This window comes from Haemaphysalis longicornis, unplaced genomic scaffold (assembly GCF_048455015.1).
Source record: "Haemaphysalis longicornis isolate Haplotype H1 unplaced genomic scaffold, Haemaphysalis longicornis Haplotype H1 scaffold_2, whole genome shotgun sequence".
NCBI classification, from domain to species: domain Eukaryota; kingdom Metazoa; phylum Arthropoda; class Arachnida; order Ixodida; family Ixodidae; genus Haemaphysalis; species Haemaphysalis longicornis.
Window position 1 is genome coordinate 237,582,803 of NW_027526295.1, and position 23,612 is coordinate 237,606,414.

A 23,612-nucleotide genomic window follows, 5' to 3' on the forward strand; every position below is an offset into this window, starting at 1 on the left:
TTTGTACGCGCGAATAGAGCTCAAGGGCTTCCAGGTTTAAAATCGTTATGGGATGGATGCATGCCGTTCGTTTAGAAGAAGAAGAGCGAAAATTGAAGCGTTGGCCGGAATACAAGCGGAATACAGCTTTTCCTCGATGCGACGCACGCACCTTGAATACACGTTTAATCGGCTGAATCTCCCTTTATCTTTAACCGTTCTTCTTTCCCTGGGTGCTTCCGTCGTAGGATATTGCCACAGAGATGTCGTGATCGCCTTCCATTCCTTTGTTGCGGCGACAGGCCGGATGCCCTGCTAGATAGCTATGCCTTCATTCGCAAGATTTTTTTTTTATTTTTTTTTTCCTGACAATCCTGTTCAATCCAAAGATTTTTTTTTTCTACTCTCAATGTTTTTTCTCGTACTCCTTTTTTTTTCTCTAAAATAAACCGGGTCACAGCCTAATTATTACTGGCAACTTCTTGGCCAATCCCCCGCGTGGGTACGCGCCATATCATAGGGAACCAACCAACCAACCAACCAAGCGCGAACGGGCGCCAAACAACAGAAAGCTGCTGGCGTCGCCGTTACTGCCTCAAGTTCAGCTCGTCGGGTAACGGCGAAACCTTCCTGGGTGAACAGCAACTTGCCTGGTCGGAATGCCGGCGTGAGCCAATATCACTTCTTCAGGGAGCTTTGAGGGGAAATTTTCGACCGCGTCTGTCACTTGTAAACACCCGCACATGACCGGTTGCTGGTTTATGCTTGCGCAGGTTTGCAGTGGAGAATAGTGGGAGGGCGAGGGGGGGGGGGGGGGGGGCGTGCACGAGCACCTATAACTTTAATGCCCGTAATGATGTCCAGATCATGTACGTTGTGTTGGTTCGAGGTTTAAATGCGGATCTTAAACGGTCCAATGGGACCTGTTCGGAGTCCTTAGTGGTAGAGCGGATTGGGTTTGTGTGTTACACAAACAGCTGCTTACGACGCGGGAGGGACATGTGCAGCTCTGTTTGTCTGCAAGAAAAAAGCCTGGATCCTTCATAGATTCGTTCAGCTAATTGGCTAGGAAGTATGCTCCATCGCAAATCACAACGAACGTGTTTTGTTTCGTGCACTCCATAGACTGCGTCCAGCTTTGCAGGTCATCCTTCTTCACAGAGTGGAAGGGCACTAATTTTTTTCTTTCTTTTAAAGCCAAGCTGTATGTGGGTGGAATGGCAGGATTTTTGGTGACATCGAACAAAAATTCCCTCCTCGCACATACCTATTTATGCAAGACACTTTTCAAGGGTGAAAAAACTGCGCGTAAAAAACAAGACAATAAGTAAGGGACAGGACGGGCGCAGGCTCATAACTAGTTTTATTGAAAAAAAAAAAAACGAGCATGACTATATACCATCTATTGCACGTGCGCACAAAGCAGCCAGTTTTTGCTCTTTTCTTATCAATGCATAATTCTGTTCAAAAACTCAAACTCACTTCCGTACAACGCAACAGATGCCTCGCTCACACAATTTCCATGGTTTTTACGAATAAAAAAATTGTATCATAATGTCCCATGAATGCTCTGGTTCTTGCTGCTCAGTGGGTCACTGTTCCTAAAAAAAAGCCCCTGGGCTGCGCCGGTCGTACTGTTGAAGAAAGTGAAACGCACGCCGATCAACGAACGCCCGCGCAGCTCCCCTGCCGTGGTTTGAACCGTGGCGACACCGACCGGAGCGGGCGGAAACTATAATGGCAAACTGTTCGCATGGCGACGCAGTGAAACATCCCCCTCGCGAGGGGCACGATCAAATGCAGAGCATTTCCGGGGGCGCACGACGTTAAGTAGTTTGCGTTACGTTAATGTTGTTGCACTTGTGGCAACTGCTGACGAGAGAGCGCTCGTCAGCAGTAAAGTCAAGGATATAAGGCGCGTTCGTAGCCTCCCATTCTGTGTCGGCTTTGTGGCGCAGTGGGTAGAGCACCATGTACATTGCGTTCCGCCCGCACGGTCGAGGGATCGAAACCAGGCGCCGGATAGTATTTGGTGCGGACTACGACTACGGACGCCTACGGACGTCAACGCGGGTGACATCGTGAGTTACTGAAATGCTCTGCATTTAAAAGCCTTCTATTAACTCGCGGGAGACTCGTTCCCGGCTTCTGCTCAGCACTTTTGTTTCATTCGACAGCGGATGACATGGCCTGTCCCCACAGGCAAAAATATGGTATGGAACACACTACCCTGTTTTGTTTTTCATTGATAGCTGGTGTTCCCTCAAACGCTCATTGATACAACGGCCAGTCTGGCCCACATCTATGCTTCCGCACGTGAGCGGTATAGAGTATACGACCCCCGTAGCGCAATGAACAAACTGTTTAGCATGCTGTGGCCTTGTTTGATCCTTTGAGGATCTTGGGGCACAAGCTAGCCAACTTGCGAGGGGCAGAAAACACTACCGGCACTCCGTGCCTGTTGGCTACATTTTTCATGTTGTGCGCCACTCTGTGGGTATATATGGTAAGACCACTGGGTTTTTGTGCATAGGGGCGTCACCTTCACAGGTTCCGCTGCACTCGATCCTTTGCAACAATGACTCGGCCACCGCTATCAAGACAACCAAAGGGAAGCCAGCCGTCATCAACCTAGACACCTGGTGACGAAACTTTCCTGAACCTTGTGGTGGCAGGACTTCATAAGCGCTCCTTGAAGACAGGCCATGGAAACCGCTCTTTTCACCGTCTTTGAGTGTGCTGACTCATAGGGCAACAAACCTTTGCGTACCATTGGCATGTAAAGCCAACAAACACGGTCCGATAAAAACGTAAGCTTAAGATATAAAAACTGCAAACAGTCATCGCTTGGCACTTCATGGGTAAACGACAGGCCTTTCCCCACTCGTCAAAACACTTCTAAAATCATATCTTTAACAATGGCAATGTGGTTAGAAACAACAGGTGAAGTTAACCGGAAACGGAAAAAATGGTCCCGGAAAAAATGGTCCCGGAAAAAATGGTCCCGGAAAAAATGGTCCCAGTGACCATCTAGGAAAAAATGGTCCCATGGCCCAGCCAACGTGTTTCCCTTCAAGTTAGTCCGATCTGAACTTTGTTGCGGTTCGATTTTGTCCCTTTGCGTATTAGCTAAAGGTTTGAGAAAAATGGAATGCTTTAATATTCCTATAAGGGGCCGAAATTAACGCCTTTGGAGGCTAAAATCTAACAAAGAAAATTGGGTAGACAGACAGACGGACGGACGGACGCTTTGATGGATGGATGGATGGATGGATGGATGGATGGATGGATGGATGGATGGATGGATGGATGGATGGATGGATGGATGGATGGATGGATGGATGGATGGTAGGGCTGAGCATGGATTAAACATTTTAATGCAAGTAATTGGATTAAAACCGCACAAGCAACTGCGAGGCCTCGAACCGTCGGTTTAGTAGCATAGTCGAACACAGCCATCCCAGTGTCTGGAAGGTCATAGAAGCTCTACGCTGCGAGGTTTCGTCAGTATCGGTGATAATTGCACAAAAAGTCGTGGGAGCTCCATCAAAGAAGCGCACAGCGTCGTCCCGCGTCTAGGACATTTCGGTGCAAGGCATATCGGTGCAGGACGTTTGGTTGCGGACATTTCGGTGTACGGATATTTCGGTGTACGTACATATCGGTGTATGGATACCGTTTCGCTGCACGGACACCTCCGTGTGAAACATTTCGGCGACCGAATTGTCGTGTGCTTGCTTGTTTGAAACAGCCATTATATTTTTCTTTTCGCTCAACATGGGTTATAGACAACAACCTAGCGCAGCGCTTGCATTTTTAGATTGGTGCCGTCTTCAATTTTTTCCGGGTATTTTTATAAACTGATCATTTCTATATTTTTATTTAATACCTCGTCCATTTTAGCAAGACAAACGTTCTTGGTTCGATTAACCGGCCTTACTCGAACAAGACTTTTTCATGCGTTGGCTTCGGGACCAATTTTTTCCGGGACCATTTTTTCCTACCTTGGATTTGGGACCATTTCTTCCGGGACCATTTCTTCCGGGACCATTTTTTCCAGGACCATTTTTTCCAGGACCATTTTTTCCGGGACCATTTTTTCCTACACCCGAAGTTAACAACGATGGAGCTTTTAAAAAAATCAAATAGTCATCAAGATATCTGAAAACTTTCAGTACTTTCCCTTCCAGATCATGCTCTAGATATCGATCGATGCGGGCAAAAACCATTTCGCAGAGAACTGGTGCCACGTATGATCCGATACACTCACCCCTACTTGCACACACAATTTATCCTGGACCGAAACAAAAGTAGACTGAAGCTAAAATTTAATTCTTTCGTAATCCTCGAAATGATGCACCAACTAGCCCAACAACATTCTGTTTGATGCAAGACACACTTGTGGGGGATCGGCCTACAATTAATAGAGGTTTTATGCACCATGTAGGAATGTCGTCCTTTTTTATTTGTATACGACCCCTGAAGTGTAACGGGCACGGGGCATTCTAGTTGTATTCTGTGAAGGCCACGTATAGTTGGGACAACCGAGAAACGGCGTGCATGGGAAGAACTAAAAGGAGAACAGGGAAGGCAATGTTATCGACGCGATACTGTGCGAAATAAAAGTAACAAGGGAATCAAATAGCAGGCGTAATACAATTCGGGGATAGTCGGGACAGTAAGCCAGACAAGTACATCCAGTTCATGTTTGAAGGGTTTTAAGCTGCCATCGAGTTTTAAGCAACCAGCAAGGGTTTTAAGCAACAACACAACATCACTCTGGAGTTGCAATATCGATGTCTCCAAACTATGCGCGAAATAGTTCATCCAGATTTCCCCCCTAAAAAAACACACAACTAGAGGGCGGTCGCGGAATAAATGGTCCCGGAACAAATGGTCCCCGAACTAATGGCCCCGGAACTTATGGTCCCGGAACTAATGGTCCCGGAACAAATGGTCCCAACTTCAAACTAGGAAGAAATGGTCCCACCACTACTGCTCCTATGCATGAGCGCCTGTATGAGGGAAGGAAGGGGGTCAATGTATGTATGTTTATGTTTGTATTTGTGAACAATATATTTGTATGTTTATATGTTTGTATTTGTGCACAATATATTTTGCATCTGTTGATATATAATATATTTTCTAAGGCTGAATTTACTTGAGTGAAATACGGTATACAGTTTTTTTGTCGCACATATACGTCCTCTCGGGATTCCTTTGCACGCCTTTTTTGTTATTCCGAATATCAGGCAAACCAGTGGCAGACACTTCAATCAAAATCAGCTGTACTGGGCAGCCCAGGGCCGGTGTTTGAAGCGAATAAATACGATAATGGGCTGCCACAATTTTTTTATTTAGTGGCTCTAAGTGCAATCGCTTAGGTAACGAATTTTTTTGCTTGAGATGGCCCTCATTGCCCTCTGTAGAAGAAATTGGCCATGGTGCTGACTGTCGCGACAGCCTGGCTTGACCAGTGGCTCAGCCGATGCTAGCGATCAGGCGACCGCATGTCTGGAGACTGTGCCTGTCACAAATCTCGCTTACTAGCGGCGTCCCGCTACAGGTGCGGCTGCCTGGAACACGGCCGGACTCAGAAACTATCTTCTTAAACGGGAAGGGAGCATTAAGTCTGGCCGTGTCTGGAAATAGTTGCGGTGACTGAGAAAACTTATGAGGGGAAGGGAGGGGGCATAGAAAACAGAAAAAATGAAAACATTACAAAAATCGAATAACTGAAGAGAGATAAGTAATAAATAACAAATATTCGTCTTCAATGTATAAAAATTGCGAAGACAAAAATAAAAAAGGCCGGACAAAAACGGCGGAAATACGAATAAAAAAATTCCCCAAACGGGCCAATCGTGTAATGCCCTGCACTAGCACAAAAATGCATGGTTGGCAGAAATACCGCGTTTATACCTCAATCGATATAATGGCGTAATATGAGATAAGCGGTTTAACGGAATCTGAAAAAAAAAGAAGAACTAGAGAAATTATAAACTGCACTCCAGCAAGATACAACAAATTTGAACAGAGAACCAACGTGGAGTTTTATAGAATCATTTTGCCCGAAGAGGTGCCTGGGACCATTTGTTCCGGGACCATCAGTTCCGGGGCCATTTGTTCCGGCGCCATTTGTTCTGGGACCATTTGTTCCTACACCCGACTGTTATTTCATCATCAGTTTTTTTATATATTTTGGCCTGTTTTAGTAATCGCGAGATCGCTGTATCGCGAGATCACCTTTGTGATTCTGTCACTTCGTTCTCACTTCAAACATTTTAGCATGTCGCTTTTTTTAATGTTTCTTGCGATGAACGAGGGTTGCCATATTTGGCAATTAATACCCGAATTGGGACACTTTTCATTTCGTTTGCTGTATGTTCCGTTGTTCTTCGCTTTTTCTCCACAATGGTGTACATTGACACTTATAAGAATTAAATGCACCAACTTCGCCATTTACTCACGTTTTGTGTAGTTGTGTAGGTAAAAGGCATTACACTGTTCGCGTTGGGGTTTTTGGCAAAGAATTACATATAAAAGACGTGAGCGCTCGCCTACGTATTACTAGCTTCTATAAGACGCCAAGTCATGATAATAATAACTTCGAGTGTAATACTCATAACTGGCGCGTTAAAAGTGGTACAACAAGGATGTTAACACAAATAAATTATTATTATTTTGCTCATACCCCCTCAGTCTCACTGGGTTCAGACTAAACTACAACTTGCAGCTGACAGCGCAACCAGAATAACGTGGAGAGGCAGAATAACTGCCTCTCCTGGTGCTATTTGAGACCAGCGTGATGCAGGTCTATGCGAAGTAAAGCAAGCGGTATTATTCATGTCACACGTGGTAGCGGCGCCATAAGTCGATTCTGCCTCGACGTAATTCTCCTACTTTGATTAGGAAAAGAAAAAGAAAAAAAAAAACACGTGGACTTAAGTGCTACTCCCCTCCCGGTAAAAGTGAAAGAGAAGCGATCACGCGTCCAGTGTTCGCGGCAAATTGTGAGCAGACCGCCTCGCAGCGCTCTCTCTCTCGCTCTCCCTTCCCACCTTCCGGTCCGGAGGAGGGTAAAAACTCGTCGTCCGACACCTCCCTGAATAGAGCGTCGATAGTACACTCTAGCGTCGACGTAAATTCGGCCTGGCGGTGAAGGGCGGGGGGGTCTAGGCGGGAGGGACCAATCACGTCTGCACCAGCAGCTTTCCACTGCCACTGCGCACAGCTCTTCGGCGGGCCTTTGCGCCTGCGGCTGGCGTCGTCTCTTGAGGGGCCCGAAGGCGCGAGGTCCGACGACCACCCACCGGCTGGACAGATCAACCGCATGGCGCGGCAGACGCCGCGCCGCCGCCGCGCGCTTTTCGGGGAGCAGAACCGCCCTCCGCGAAACGTCGCCTGGGAGCCCAGCCTCCCGAAAGCTGCTCAAAACTCCGGAGGTGCTTCCGAAAGACAGGCTCCCGTTCCGGAACGCTTTGCTGACGCCAGAGGCTCTTAGCAAGTTGCAACCGCGCATGCGGTGAAGGCAAACGACTTGGTGCGCCAAGACCCGACGGCAAGCACGTGTGAGCTGAAATCTCTCTCTGCTGGATGCGCACACTTCTTTCCCGCACGAGCGCGTACGTGACCTGCTTCTTCGTGCGCACGTCGTCACCTTGCCTGTGCATTGGTGCCATGTACTGTCCCCCACAAGAACGTCCTGTGCCAACGCCAGCGCATTCTGAACAACGCGCAAGTTCAGGAACGACGGAGAAATGGTGCGAGAAGACTTCCCAGGATGCGCATCGGTCACCCATGTGCCTTTATCGCTTGCCCAAGCCGAAAGACACTTTGTGCCGAGTCGTTTCACGGGCGACACGTGGAAAGGACCTAAGCGCTTACTAAGCACGAACACCTGCGGTGGGCAAGCGGCGTTAATTTAGGCCTGGCTTCTTCCTTCTTCATTTCCGGTCGCTCGTCTCGACAGAAGTGTGCGCGGGCCGATGGAAATAAGTTTCACGTGCAGATTGCTGGCCATCTGGCTGGCATTTCTCCTTCACTTCCCGGCGAGCAGCGGCATCAGCTGGCTGTGAGTGGCGTTTTGTTTTCTTTAACTTTGTTCTGCTGGGGCAGGCCGAGCAGCCAGCGTCTATAGCTCACGAAGCAAAACCGTCGCTGCTGCAGCCTATACAGCACTACCGAGCTGTGGCGTAAAGGGAATTGCTTGGGCAACATGATTTTCTGACATTGCACGCGTTTTCCTTGCGAAGGGCTTTCATCTCCCTTTTAAACTTCGGGCCTTATCTAGCTTCGAATCAAATGAGAATCGAGCACCACTGAAGTAAAAAAAAAAAAAAAAAAGCAGAGAGAGGGTCATCATTCCTTCGCCTTTATCTGGCATTTTGTATAGCCACATCACCATACACAGAAAGTGTAGGTACATAGAGAGCTCAAAATAAGGCAGTAAAGTACATGCCCCTAGCTACTGCAATTATGGTTGGGATATTAATTCACTAAAATACACTTAATTAGTCTGCCGCAAATGAAGCCGAAACGGAGGTTCTGTCTGGCCTCTCGATATTTTTGGCGGCTTTTCCTTGCTCTATACGTCGCTCTCTCTATATATTTTTATTCGTCTCTTCTCGCTTCCGCTCTCCGATTTTTCTATAATCAGTTACCCATCTGATTATATGCACTTTTTGTTATTTTTGTTTTTCTGTTTAATTATCCTGTAAACTTAAGTAATGCTTCTTCAAAGCGACGAAAATTTTGCGGCAATCCCATATTTTGCCCACAACTTGCACGCGCAGGGCAGATAACTCGGAAAGGTAAGCGCCGTCCCTGCAGCGTGTGACAGAGTCTTCTCGCCTCATTCGCAATGAACAGGAAGGATATAAAGGAATTGAAAGTGCATTTTCATCCAAAGCTGGGGGCCGAAACAGCATCCGCAGTTCATAACTTCGCCTGTTATTCACCACGCATTCATTTTTGGAAGCGCGAGGGAGGAGGAAGAAGAGAGTGAGACGAGAAATGTGAAGCCCGACGAACGAACTTAACAATTCGTTTCGGTTAATTTTTTTCTTGCTGAGCCATTTTACACCGACGAAACACCTGCCCCTTTTCCCGCTTTAAGACGGGCAAGCTTTGCCACAATGGCTCTCTGTATTGCGAGAAAACTTTTCAAAACAGCCCTGATTTTTTTTTTCATCGTAAAAATTTTTTCAGCGTGTTTTCTTTATTAATCGGACCTTATAAGCTCAAAAACTAAAAATTGGGCTTGCGATGCAATTAGCGATTTACAAGCATGACATCTAATTAAGTCATCAGGCAATTAAAATTTAAATTTACAGAAGAAAAATAATTGCTTGTTTTCCTAAATTTTGGAAAGCAGTAAGCCGACAGACGCAAAACAAGGCTGGTAGTGCAAGTATTTTTAGGTTTACAGCCATTTCATTAAACAAGAACTTCGGTCCTTGGAGTCACCCTGACGTCAGTTTGGCCTTCACTGCAATGCCTTGCTCTTTCTAGCGTTCAGCTTTAGCAAAAAAACGAACAATGATGTATAGAAAGAGGCATCCTTGAAGAACTATTTTCCAGAAAACTAGCTGTTTTGGTATTGTTTTCAAACTGCAAGAAGTCTTTTGGTTCATGTCCTAAATATAGGACGTTAGGTCCGAAAGGGATACAGAATCAGTAATTTGAAAAACCATAAAAGTTTTTATTATGTACATAAATTATGTCAAAATTTTCAGTATACAGATGGAGGTCCCAAAGTCAAAGACTGCATCAGTACCTCACAGTCAAACTCACCTATACCGAACGAATATGTCAGATATTTCGAAATTGCCTCCTTTTATCAGCAAACTAAACCGTCCTAAACCGCCCCGTGAAAATTTCTGTATACGTTCTATATTTTCCGTTTGGAATGTCTTGTTACACCTATACATTTCCCGATTACCTTTCACTGGAGTGCACCGAGTTACGACCAGTAAATATAATATAATTTTTTTTTCTTGGGACCAAAGATCGACGTTTTCATTTTCTATTGGTTTTACTCTTTCGTACCACTTAACTGCAAAAACAAGTTGGCCTGCATCGGTAGGTTAGAGTGTCGCGAATACAAATATACCACTGGCAGCAGCAGCAGCAGTTGCTTATTAACGCAGGTAATGCAACAAGCGTGAAAGCTGGTGTCGCAGCCCCATGGGGTGTAGGAACAAATGGTCCCGGAACAAATGGCCGCGGAACTTATGGTCCGGAACCTATGGTTCCGTAACAAATGGTCCCAACTCGAAAGTAGAAACAAATGGTCCCGGAACTTATGGTCCAGGAACGAATGGTCCCAGGCACCTCTTCAGGCAAAATGATTCTATCAAACTCCACGTGGGTTATCTGTTCAAATTTGTTGTATCTTGCTGGAGTGCAGTTTATAATTTCTTTAGTTCTTCATTTTTTTGTTTTCTTTGTTTTTCAGATTCCGTTAAACCGCTTATCTCAATTTATGCTATTATATCGATTAAACGCGGTATTTCTGCCAACCATGCATTTTTGTGCTAGTGCAGGGCATTCCACGATTGGCCCGTTTGGGGAATTTTTTTATTCGTATTTCCGCCGTTTTTCTCCAGCCTTTTTTGTTTTTGTCTTCGCAATTTTTATAAGTTGAAGACGAATATTATTATTTATTATTTCTCTCTCTCTTCAGTTATTCGATTTTTGTAATGTTTTCATTTTTATGTTTTCGACATTTTGGTTTATCAAAACATCGTTATTTCAATTATCTCAGATGCCTTGTCACTATATAACCAATGAATGTGCTACGTGCAAACACAGGGGAAAAAAAGAAGCCACGTGGGAAACATGCGGCTCCATCCATGATTTACAGAATACGTAGATGCATGCCTCAGAAAGAGGCGCCATTAGTTTCTTGTGAGCAAGCACTTCACGGGTGCGTGCTTAGTGAGTTCTCTGCCCCCTCCCTCCCCCTCATAAGTTTTCTCAGTCACCGCAACTATTTCCAGGCACGGCCAGACTTAACGCTCCCTTCCCGTTTAAGAAGATAGATTCTGAGTCCGGTCGTGATCCAGGAAGCCGCACCTGTAGCGGGACGGCGCTATAGATTGGTGACAGGCACAGTCTCCAGACATGCGGACGTCTGATCGCGAGCATCGGCTGAGCCACTGGTCAAGCCAGGCTGTCGCGACAGTCAGCACCATGGCCAATTTCTTCTAAAGAGGGCAATGAGAGAGAGAGAGAGAGATGAAACTTTATTAGGCAGCTCAAGTCCGAGCCGCGGAGTTATCAGTCCACGGAGGAAGGGGTGTTCCACGGTCCTCCGACGGTGGTGGGCTTGGCGGAGGTGCACAAAGAGTTTCAATGTGGGCAGCCAAGAGGGACCACAGGGCTGCCCGTAGGTTTTCAGGGGGAGCGGCCCAGCTAGACCACGAGTAGGGAATATCAGGGGGGAAGGGGTTGGTCGAAAGAAATGTGGAAGACGAGGTCGCCCGTACACAGCGCCAATATGTATGTTCATTGTCCGGATAGCCACCGCATACCTGACAGTGCGGACGGCCTGGTGACTTGTGTATGTAGTGGAGGAACAGATCACAGGGGAGGGACAATGTCTGCGCCTGTCTAATATATGTAGCGTGCCTCCGTGACATGAATTTAGATGGGGAGGGAAGTACCATTCTTGCTTTGCGGAGGTTGCCGAGATGTTCGCGGCGCCTTTTATGGTGCATTGCTCTATCCTCTTTTGGATTGTATTCCTCAGGCCACGGCTGAGGGCTGCCCGGGAAATGAGCGTCGCGGGCCAGGGCGTGAGCTCGTTCATTACCCTCTATGCCTTGGTGGCCAGGGATCCATTCGAGGAAAACGTGTAGGTGGGGATGAGCGATGAGGGCCATCTCAAGCAAAGAAATTTGTTACCGAAGCGAGTGCGCTTAGAGCCACTAAATAAGAAAATTGTGGCAGCCCGTTATTGTATTCGCTTCAAACACCGGCCGAGGGCTGCCAGTACACGCTGATTTTGATTGAAGTGTCTGCCACTGGTCTGCCACTGTTTTGCCTGGTATTCGGAATAGCAAAAAAGGCACGCGAGGACGTACACGCGCGACAAAAAAACTGTATACCGTATTTCACTCAAGTAAATTCAGCCTTAGCAAATATATTATATATCAACAGATGCAAAATATATTGTGCACAAATACAAACATATAAACATAAACACATTGACCCCCTTCCTTCCCTCATACAGGCGCTCATACATAGGAGCAGTAGTGGTGGGACCATTTCTTCCTAGTTTGAAGTTGGGACCATTTGTTCCGGGACCATTAGTTCCGAGACCATAAGTTCCGGGGCCATTAGTTCCGGGACCATTTGTCCCGGGACCATTTATTCCGCGACCGAGCCCCATGGACTATCTCGCACTTCCATTTGTGACATCACAACTCGTGAATGCAGTATGAAACGGGATTGGTGGAGCTTCCTAAGCATTTTGGGGGAAACATACACTAATGCAGAGACATGTAAACGTAAAATAAATGTACGCGGAAACTTTTCTCGCCATGTGCTTTTTACAAGACGCAAACCCCAGCTTCGATTTCAGTTTTGATTTCGTTTAAATGTTTCGCCTTGCGTACAAGCCCACGTTTTTAGTCTAAAAACGTTCGTATACAAGCGCAATCAAAAGATGCATGCATTCGAGTGAACGCGACAGCCTACCGTACCAAATTAACCACTATAGCGCGTATATGTGCAACAGCCAGTAACAAAATCAGGACATATTTATGGCGCAAATGGCTTGAAATGAGACGGCCGACGACTACATTTAGTGAACGCGTGTGAATTTTCTAGAGCTGCTCCCAGGCGGCGGCGCATCCTTTGATACTCTAGGGTGCCTGGCAGAGCATGCCAGGTATAGATTGCCAGGATGTTCCTCTTCAGCGGGGCGAGGATGGGCATCCGGGCACCCTACGATGCTCCGACGGCGTCATCAAGCGTTATAAAGCTCCACCCCAAACTTCGCCTGGGTGCCGCCATACGAAGATGCCATAATGGAGTTCAAAAACAACCTTTTTCTGATTGGTTTTCAATCTTAGCGGAGAAAATGAAAGCCGATGAAAAGAGGCACTGCCGAAAATAGCGACGATCGGGTAAAATTGAAATTACGGCCCGGTTTGCCGCGGGCACTCTGTGATGTGCTCTGCAACTTTACAAAAGAATGTAAGAGAAACAGGGGAGAGAAATGCCAGCTTTAATTTAGTTTTCCACAAACAAGGCACCATTGGGGCTCGAACAAAAGCCGGAAAAGCTACAAAACGTATGCTCTTTCAGTAAAAACAAGTTATTCAGCCTTTAGTGACCCTTTATAAGAATCTAAATTACTGTTCTTTGTGTGTGGGCGTGTGCGTGCGTGTGTGCGTGTGTGCGTGCGTGTGCGCGCGTGCGCGCGCGCGTGTGTGTGTGTGTGTGTGTGTGTGTGTGTGTGTGTGAGAGAGAGAGAGAGAGAGAGAGAGAGAGAGAGAGAGAGAGAGAGAGAGAGAGAGAGAGAGAGAGAGAGAGAGAGAGAGAGAGAGAGAGAGAGAGAGAGAGAGAGAGAAAAGTTTAGTTGAGTCAGATACGTGAAAGAGGTACGAAATGAGTGATCATCACTAGCCCATCCGTGCCACGCCCACTCCGGTATACCTTGAATTAAACGAATCCATTCTTGTCCCCCGAATTATGTCTTTCCTTCACATATTCTCCACTTTCCATCTTTTATCCGGCCGGCATGCACCAACACCAGCCGACCGCTTGTTTTCTGTCCCTCGCATCACATGCACTGCAATAGGTAATCGCGGAGGTACAGCTCCGCAGCCCGACTATGTTTGACGAAAACTTTGTTCGACGCGCCAGGCAAGCACGAAAGATCGTAGCTGATGTCATAACCAGTAAGGATAAACCTTAAGGAGCCAGCCGACATTAAATCCGCCATCTTAGGCTTAAATGAGCGGGGATATCATACCTCCCACTTCCGCGCTACCAACCGTCCCGTCAGTGACCGTTCTGTTCTAGAGCCGTGGCTCTGAGGTACCCATCTATGGCATTCTGCCACACTTTCTTCTGTGGGTCTCTTGCCCCTCGACTTCTAGCCTCCATTTAACACTTTCCTGGCCTAGACGTGGTAATATTCCATGACCAAATCATCTTAATCTACGTCCTCGGACTTCTTCAATGTCGGTGACCTTAACTATTCATCCTGTGCGGCCATGTCCGACCTGGCAACCTTCATTGGCCACTCGGTATGTCCAGCTCAGCGTCCTCATTTCTGCTGTTTTCTTTCGTTGTCCATCGGACATCATTTTTCAGATGTTGACCTTTACTAGTTAATTAAGACTAAACTAGGAATCTGCCTTCGCTCACCAGCCCCATTTTTTTAAAGCTTCAACAAAGAACTCAAAACAAAGCCTGCAATGACTACTATCGGTAGTCACTTTCGAGCTCTCGTCGGTCTTCCAGCACGCACTATCGCGGTATATGAATACAGCTATAAAAATTGTACAGCTATAAAATAATACAGCTATAACAAATTTAAAAAGCAGTACTGCACTTCGGTTCTCAGGCGCCCTGTCATGTTGAAGAGCCACGGAATGAATCAAACAGCGCGGGGACAAATAAATGAGACTACTCCCTCTGCAGCCGTTCTCAGGGGCGTAGCCAGAGGTGCGTTTCGGTGTCAGAACACCCCCCCGAAATTTTCTCAGCACGGCACCCCTCCCCCCCTTCTTTTCGTCATTCTTTTCGCCTGTGCTGTTTACACACCGAATCGATATACTATAATGTAAAAACAAAAATAAGATGGGTGCCGGCTTATTAACGCCGAAAAATGACCAAAATTTTGTTGGGGCGCAGGATTTCTTTTTTTTTTTTAATGTGTAGCATTCTTTGCCGAGTACCCTCACAGCCACGACCGTGTAACGCCCTTCATTTCCACAAAAAATGAAGATATCGCGGAAGTTCCACCTGTAATCGCTATAATGGCGTAAATGGAGATAACTGGTTGCACAAAATTTTGAAAAACTAAAAAATAAGAAAAATTTAATATAATTACGGAAGGTGGCGACCCGTGTAACGCCCTGCATTTCCACAATAAGGAAGATTTCACGAAAGTTTCACCTGTAATCGTTATAATAGCGTAATTGGAGATAATTGGTCGGACAGGATTTAGAAAAAACAAAAAAAAAATGGCTGGAAAAAACTCCACTCAAGGCAGGCGGCATAAGAATGCTACGCACTAGTATTTAATTCTCTGAATTTCTGCAGATCTTTTTTTTTTTTTTTTTAACCGGCGGCGGATAACAGCACCGAAAAATATTTCTGGCTACGCCACTGGCCGTGACCGTGGGGCGTTCCCCGTTCGCACTGCAGGGCGCTGTCCTCGTCGCGTCCTCCGGAGGCGTGGAACTCGTCCTCGCACTCTCCGGAGGCGGCGTGCGCGGAGGCTCGTCGCCTGGGCCTGCTCTCGAGCCGTCGCCAGGAGCGCGCCTGCTCGGCCTGGCCCTGGCCCGGGTCGCTCGCCCTGGCGTCCGACGCCGCACGGCTGGCCGTGTCCGCGTGTCTGGAGGCCTTCGCCGATCGCCGATGGAACTGCTCCTCGCTGCTCGCCGCGCCCAGGCTCACGCCGGACCTCACCGTGGGTTCGTATCGCTACTCCACATTCTTTATCACGTACTGCAAACGGACGCCTAGCTTCAATCAGGAATTGAGAGCCGCTCTACCTGAGAATGCGTTGGCAGGGCGAGAGCGATCTGGCTCACGCGCCAGGGCACATACGTTTGACTGCGGCGAGCAGACAGCTGAACCAGGCGGAAGAAAAAAAAAAAGAAAACAAGCAAGAGAATAAAGAACGGGAAAAGATGAGGGGTCCCCTCTCCGTTGTCACCAGGCGAGCCGCTCTGTGTATGCGCACACCGCCAGGGCGTTGCGTAGCAACAGAGAGGAGCCCTGCTCTTTCCTCGGGCGTTCTTTTTCTTAGGATCGAGGCGTCAGAATAACGGCTTTTTCGACAACATCGAATCAATGCATTCGCACTAAAAGAACATGAGAGTCGTTCTACTGTGGTAGTGCGAGAGCGATCTGGTGGGTGCTCGTACTTTGATGCAAAGAGGGCGGTGACGAAAATCAGGATACGCAAAAGGGAAATGGTGGTGGTGATTATGATAATGAGAGGCTACGCTCGGCAATCGTATACGCCAGCGCTTTCGCATCCACTACATAGTAAAGGTGCATGTGATTTTTCTTTCTCTGTGTTGACGGATAAGCTGTCACTGCCCGGATTCCGCATTCGTGCTGCATGGCGTTCGCATACTGTACATGTAAGGTTTGCCCACAGAAAGGGATCGACCAAGGCTCGATGAAACAGCTGATTGCATAAATGATTTTCATCAATTGCAATTGCTCAACGATTTCAGTTAAGTATAAATGAATATCAGTCAAGCCGTATAGTGACAATCAACAATATATTCGCCAGGCGCTGCGCCAGTGTAGTCGTACCTCACACTTGGCCACAGATAGCCCGTACCGTCGATCGTGGTAGGCCAGGCCTTGGTAGAACACCGCAAATACATCGCCAGTTTTGTTGCTTCCCCCACGCCTTCATGTTTTCTCAACTCCGGTCTTCTCAAAGGAACAAAGCACCACCGAGACATCACGGGGCTTTTATATTTGTTCGTATTTACGGCCATTGAGAGAGAGAGAGAGAGAGAGAGAGAGAGAGAGAGATAGAGAGATAGAGAGAGAGAGAGAGAGAGAGAGAGAGAGAGAGAGAGAGAGAGAGAGAGAGAGAGAGAGAGAGAGAGAGAGAGAGAGAGAGAGAGAGAGAGAGAGAGAGAGAGAGAGAGAGAGTAACAAAGCGGTAATTTAGCGCCTGGAATCTGAACCTGGAATCTGAACCTGGCAACGTTTAACGCGCGAACCTTATCTAGCGAAGCAAGTCTCGAGGTGTTCTTCGAGGAATCAGAGGGCATTAAATGGGATGTAATAGGGCTTAGCGAGGTTAGGAAGGCAGGCGAAGCCTTTACGGTGCTGAAAAATGGACACGTCCTATGTTACCGTGGTCTAGAGGACAGAAGAGAACTGTGAGTGGGATTTCTAGTCAATAAAAGCATAGCTGGCAACATAGACGAATACTATAGCATTAACGAAAGGGCAGCAGGTCTTGTAATTAGGCTCAATAAGAGGTACAAGCTCAAGGTGGTGCAGGGGCTACGCGCCCACATCCAGCCACGACGACCAAGTAGTGGAACGCTTCTATGAAGATGTGGAATCGGCAATGGCTAAAGTAAAAACGCAGTATACCGTAGTTATGGGGGCTTCAATGCTAAAGTAGGCAAGAATCAGGCTGGAGACAAGGTAGTTGGGAACTATGGTCTGGGCTGTAGAAATAGCAGGGGGGACCTACTAGTTGAGTTTGCAGAACGGAATAACCTACGCATAATGAATACCTTCTTCTGTAAACGGGAGAGTCGGAAGTGGACCTGGAGGAGCCCGAATGGGGAGCACAAAAATGAAATAGACTTCATATGCGATAACCCTGGCGTCGTGCAGGATGTGGAAGTGCTCGGAAGGGTAAGGTGTAGTGACCACCGTATGGTAAGATCTCGAATTAGGCTAGATTTGAGGAGGAACCGCAACAAGCTAGTACGAAAGAAGCCGATAAATGAGCTAACAGTAAGACGTAAAGTAGAAGAATTCAGGATCGCGCTGCAGAACCGATATTCCGCTCTTAACGAGGAAGCCGAGCTTACGACACAGGAAGCCAGCGACAACCTTACACGCATTATCACGGAGTGTGCAGTAGAAGTCGGGGGCACTATGGCTAGACAGGATACTGGTAAACTTTCACAGGAGACGAAAGATCTAATCAGGAAACGGCAAACCATGACAATCTCTACCGCAGCTGACAGAATAGAACTAGCGGAGCTCTCGAAGTTAATCAATAAGCGCAAGACAGCTGACATACGGAAGTATAATATGGAGAGGATCGAATACGCTGTAAAAGAACGGAGGTAGCCTGAAAGCAGTAAAGAGACGTCTTGGCGTGGGGAAAAATCAGATGTATGCACTTAAGGACAAGCAAGGCAATGTCATCACAAATAGGGGTAAAATAGTCACAGTGGCCGAGGAGTTCTATAGGGATCTGTACAGTAGCCGGGACATCCAGGATAATTCCGAACGAGACAGTTGTTCAGAGGAGATAGACATCCCACCAGTAACGACCGAAGAAGCAAGGAAGGCTTTGAAAGAAATGAAAGGGGGCAAAGCACCTGGTGAGGATCAGATAACAGCAGACCTCTTGAAGGATGGCGGAGAAATTGTACTTGAAAAACTGGCAAACCTGTATACGCAATGCCTAATGACCGCAATGGTACCGGAATCTTGGAAGAACGCGGAATCTTGGAAGATCCTAATCCATAAGAAAGGCGACATGAAGCACTTGAAAAATTACAGGCCGATCAGCTTACTGTCAGTCGTCTACAAGGTACTTACCAAGGTAATCGCTAACCGAATTTCTGCAACCTTAGATTTCAGTCAACCTAAAGAACAAGCAGGGTTCCGTAAAGGTTATTCAACAGTGGACCATATTCACACGATCAATCAGGTGATAGAGAAGTGCGCTGAGTATACTGAACCCCTATATATAGCCCTCATAGATTATGAGAAAGCATTTGACTCGGTCGAAACCCTAGCAGTCATTCAGGCATTACGGAACCAGGGGGTATATGAGCATTATGTAAGAATACTAGAGGATATCTACAATGGGTCCACAGCTACCATCATCTTCCATAAGGAGAGCAGTAAAATACCTATAAGGAAGGGCGTCAGACAAGGAGACACAATCTCTCCAATGCTATTCACAGCATGTTTACAAGAAGTATTCAGAACGTTGGATTAGGAACAGGTGGGAGTAAAAGTTAATGGAGAATACCTCAGTAACCTCAGATTTGCTGATGACGTTGCCTTGCTAAGTAACTCGGGGGACGAATTGCAAAGCATGCTTTCCGCACTGGGCGAACAGAGTAGAACCGTGGGACTGAAAATTAATATGCAGAAAACTAAAGTAATGATCAATAACCTCGGGACAGCACAGCGGTTTCAGATAGGTGGCGAGGCAGTGGAAGTGGTAAGCGAATATATCTACTTAGGCCAAGTTGTGACCCCAGATCCCAACCATGAGGCAGAGATAATTAGAAGGATCAGAATGGGGCGGGGTGCATATGGCAGACATTCTCAGATAGTGAATAGCAGCCTACCATTGTCGCTGAAGAAGAAAGTGTATGACAGCGGCATCTTACCGGTACTCACCTACGGGGCAGAAACTTGGAGGCTCACTAAGAGGGTTCAACTTAAATTGAGAACGACTCAGCGGGCAATGGAGCGGAAAATGATAGGTGTAACATTAAGAGACAAAAATAGAGCGGAGTGGGTCAGGGAGCAAACTGGTGTTAAAGACATATTAGTAGAAATTAAGAAGAAGAAATGGACGTGGGCAGGGTATGTAATGCGAAGGCAAGGTAACCGCTGGTCATTAAGGGTAACAGAGTGGATCCCTAGAGAAGGCAAGCGTTGCAGGGGGCGGCAGAAAGTTAGATGGGCAGATGAGATCAAGAAGTTTGCGGGAATAAATTGGTCGCAGTTGGCACAGGACCGAGGTAATTGGAGAATAATGGGAGAGGCCTTTGCCCTGCAGTGGGCGTAGATAGGCTGGTGATGATGATGATGATGATGAATTTAGCGCCCGTCCCAGAAAACATGTCCATCGGGGTGGCCACCGATTCGGTCCGGAGGGTGGAATGAAGGACTCAACGTAATCCCTGGCAACCTTCGACCAGCGCTACGCCAAGAATGCGTCCGTGTTCCGCGGCACCTATATCAAGGAGGCTTAGCTCCAATGTTGTCTCTTCCACCACCCTTCCTTTCAGTCACGCGTTCTTCGCGTAAGAGAACCGGGCACGTCGCGGGGAAAGGAGAAGGCACGAACAAAAAAGGAAATCCGTGCTCGCTGTGCGCGATGAACGGACGCACGATGGTGTGAACAACGTGATGCGGCCGAATCGCGATTGTGTGCGCCGACAGCCGGAGACGCCTGAGAACCACCGGGCATGTGGACGCAAACGCGAAAAATAAAATCAAATGAAAAAATGGGGTGAGGGGAGAGGGACGGCGGAAGGTCAGACACCACGACCGACCACAGCGAGTTCTGGTCTCGCGGAGGGCGCGACGTCCGGAGTCCGCCTCCGCGTCGCCCGAATCGATTCGACACGCCGGACGATAAATCAAGGAGAAGGGGACGCCGCCGCCAGACAAACCGAACCGACTCACCGTGCATTCCATGCGGCGTCTGCCACGGTGAGATGGTGTCGGATATGGCCATGACTTTGACCGCTAACCTCACCGGCCTGTCTTTAGTGAGCCTTCTGTTTACATGTTGCATCACGCAGCACCATACAGAAATGAATGATAGAAAAAAAAAGGGTGAGGGGGACGAAAGGAGTGATGTATCTTCGTGGTATGCCCGTGGAATGAACTCTACGCAGCGGCACGTATGCAGAAGCAGACGCTATTCCCCCGAGTGCTTTCGATTCGTCACGGCTCCGGTCGTAACTTCGTCTTTGTTTTCCGTGGCATCTCCGTCATATGAGCTTCGTCACGGTTCTGCAGCCGTTGGATTTACTTCGCTGGTATTGCGAAGGAAGCGCAATGTTCCTTGGAAGTTGGCTGACTTGGAAACGGTTTATTTATCGCTTACGGCGGATCGTTGAAGCACACCTGCTTTTCCCGAGGTATTTATTTAACTTCAATTTCCTGCTTACATGGCCGAGTAGCACACCTGTATGCGTTCGGCGCTATGGGAGGACATGCACTTCAGTATGGTGTAATCTAAAGCCAATCTGTTCGCCGGCAATGCGAAATCATAGCAACGCCAAAAAGTGTGCCCTGACAGTAAACAAAATTTATAGTTAATTCCAGAAGCTGCATGCAGCACTGTGGAGGCTACATTGTTGTCAGCGGTCCGCCCACTGAGGGCGCCTAACTCACCATGAAGGAAAGCGACAAAAGGGGCCGGGGACTTGCGGTTCCACCTGCCGAGAGGGGAAAAAGAAATGTCCTTTCAAGGCCCCCTTCACTGTGAGAGGAGGAGGCGTGCTCAGTGGGCGGACTGTTGACAACAATGTAGCCTCCATGCACAGTGCTGCACGTAGCTTCTGGAATGAACTATAGTGATGTATGAAAGTGCTAACGGCCACGTATGTAGTACAATAAGCGTTTCACAGAAAAAAAAAAATTAAATTCCAATTGAAAAAAAAAAAAGTGGAGCTGACCGCACATGAACGGCTATTTTGTGTCTATGAGGTACAACAATGGCGTGGTCGATACACCGGTTACAATACACATTCATTCATTCATGTTTATTTTGTGCCGTAAACATTAAGAACTGCAATAGAGTTCTTCAGCCGAACCATTCGTATATGCGGTGGCGGCTTACACAGCGAATCTGTTTCGGTTTCATTGGGTCGCTCTGCGTCCCCGAAACCCTACTATAATTACATGTATACACGCAGGCACGCGCGAGCAGGCGTTCGTGTACGCCCTGTCGTCGGCCAGCCTGACCCAGTCGTGGGCGCGGGCCTGCAGCCAGGGCCGGGTGCAGGGCTGCGGCTGCGGCCCGCAGCCCCGCAAGCGCGCCCGCTCCTTCAAGTGGGGTGGCTGCGCCGACAACGTGCGCTCGGGGGCCCGCTTGGCCCGCACCTTCACCGACCCGCCCGCCACGGCAGGAAGCTTCGAGGCCCTTGTGAACCGACACAACTGCAGGGCCGGGAGGCAGGTAGGCACGCCCGTGACCCTGCGGCCTCTGCCTGCAATCACCACTGCTGCTTCACTTCGTGGGGAATAGAAAAAAAAGCGCTGGATTTTTTTTTTTTTTTACTTTTTACGACAGGATCGAGAATATGGATGCAGGGCGCGAGGATCACCCATTCCCCCAGCTTGGACCACGGGTCCTCCTGTTTTTTTTTATTAAAAGTGCTACTACTAGTACTTTTTTGCTATTGTTCGTTCCTGCTCTTGGTGTAAACGTAATATAGCGCCCGGCAGTTATACATTTCCGAGAGCAAGTGAACTCCAGTGTGTTGCTTGCCGAGAAAACATCAGTAGAAAAATGTGACCCCTGTAGCGATGAATGTCCTGTGGTGCTCACATTGAATATTGGTATGGTTTTGTACAATTTGTGGGGATACGAGCTGCCCCCCCCCCCTTCTCCCCAACATCTCCGAGCGATGTGGACGCCACTAACTCTGCTTATCACACCTAACTACTACCTATAATTACTCTGCTGTCATAAGCTTTACGCAAACCTCATACGGCTTCGATGTCAGCCATTTTGCAATTACCCTGAATAAGGACAAAGAGGAACAAAACAACCTAAATATCACGTAGAATACACCCACTGCATTCCTATTTTTTCAATTTTTTTAAACTTTTAATTGGCTGCACCTTACGGCTCCCTTTTTTTCTTGTTTTTGTTGTTTCTCACTTTTGTCCCACTTATGTTCTCTCTATTTTACAAGGTCGCTACCCCCTCTTCGAAATACAATCTCGCGTGCTCCACTTGTCAGCACTGTGTCCCGCTTGCTCCCCTCGACGAAGAGCATGAACCAACTCGCCGAGCCGCCCTAAATCCTGTGGTTTCTGTTTACTTCCCAACGCAACCGCATGGACAGACCAGTCCCCAAGCCATATATTATTCCAATCCAAGGCACCATTTTTATGCGTGCCCCGCACATGCACGCAGGCGGTTCGCGAGGGCCTGTCGACGCACTGCAAGTGCCACGGTGTCTCTGGAGCGTGCAACGTGAAGACCTGCTGGCGCGGCATGGCCCCGCTCTCGCAGCTGGCGACCACGCTCCGGCGTCGCTACCAGGCCGCCGTCGAGGTGCGGCCGCCGCACCTTCCGGAGTACGCGGCGCCGCGCAGGGGAAGCCGCCGTGCTGCTCCGCTGCTCCTGCAGCCGGCCTCGCCGGGACGCCCGAGGCCGGACAAGACCGACCTCGTGTTCCGCACCAAGTCGCCGGACTACTGCGCCCGAGACGCCCGCCTGGGCTCCCCGGGAACCGCCGGTCGGTAAGTGTACTTCCTTCCAAACTGCGAATTTCGACAAAAGAGAAGGGCGCCCGTAAGACTGACGTGTGCAACAGGCGCACGTTTTAAAGCGAAGCTTTACTACTCTCGCCCAGCGGTTTCCCTGCGGATGCGCAAGTTCACCTTTTGACCGCACCCCCTGCGACACACCCCTTGAAGCACATCACGTGACTCGCCTGGCCCGCTTTCGGCGCTGCGCATAAGGCCCTGTTTTCAGTCGTTCTGCTAAACTAGCGGCTGCGGCCACGGCGGATGTGGCCGCTCATCTGATAGGCAGCCGACCAACCCCGCAGCCTCCCACGCATGCACCGCTGGGCCGTCTCGGGCTACGTGAATCGTCGTGTGCCCGGTGAAGAGGAACGCCGCGTTCGCCGTGAATGAAATCGAGGCTGGGCCTCCTTCTGTGAGCGTTGCACGCGGGACCGAACGGCTTCGAGCCGTGGTGGGCGATACAGCTAAATAAAACCAAGACT

The 23,612-nt window shown here is 48.2% G+C and overlaps 1 protein-coding gene across 2 annotated transcripts in view; it reads left to right on the forward strand.

The window, feature by feature from the left end:
* Window positions 1-23,612, forward strand: part of LOC144170200 (protein Wnt-11-like) — a 57,370-nt gene that overhangs the window by 29,819 nt on the left and 3,939 nt on the right. Inside the window, exons 1-4 of one of the 2 annotated variants that reach the window (XM_077699836.1) lie at window positions 7,221-8,053; window positions 15,370-15,638; window positions 21,564-21,826; window positions 22,793-23,121. In XM_077699836.1, coding sequence (XP_077555962.1) covers window positions 7,968-8,053; window positions 15,370-15,638; window positions 21,564-21,826; window positions 22,793-23,121 — 947 coding nt within the window. In that variant the 5' untranslated portion in view covers window positions 7,221-7,967. Of the gene's footprint in view, window positions 1-7,220; window positions 8,054-15,369; window positions 15,639-21,563; window positions 21,827-22,792; window positions 23,122-23,612 lie in introns of those variants that run through there. The other variant, XM_077699835.1, reaches the window with a different exon arrangement.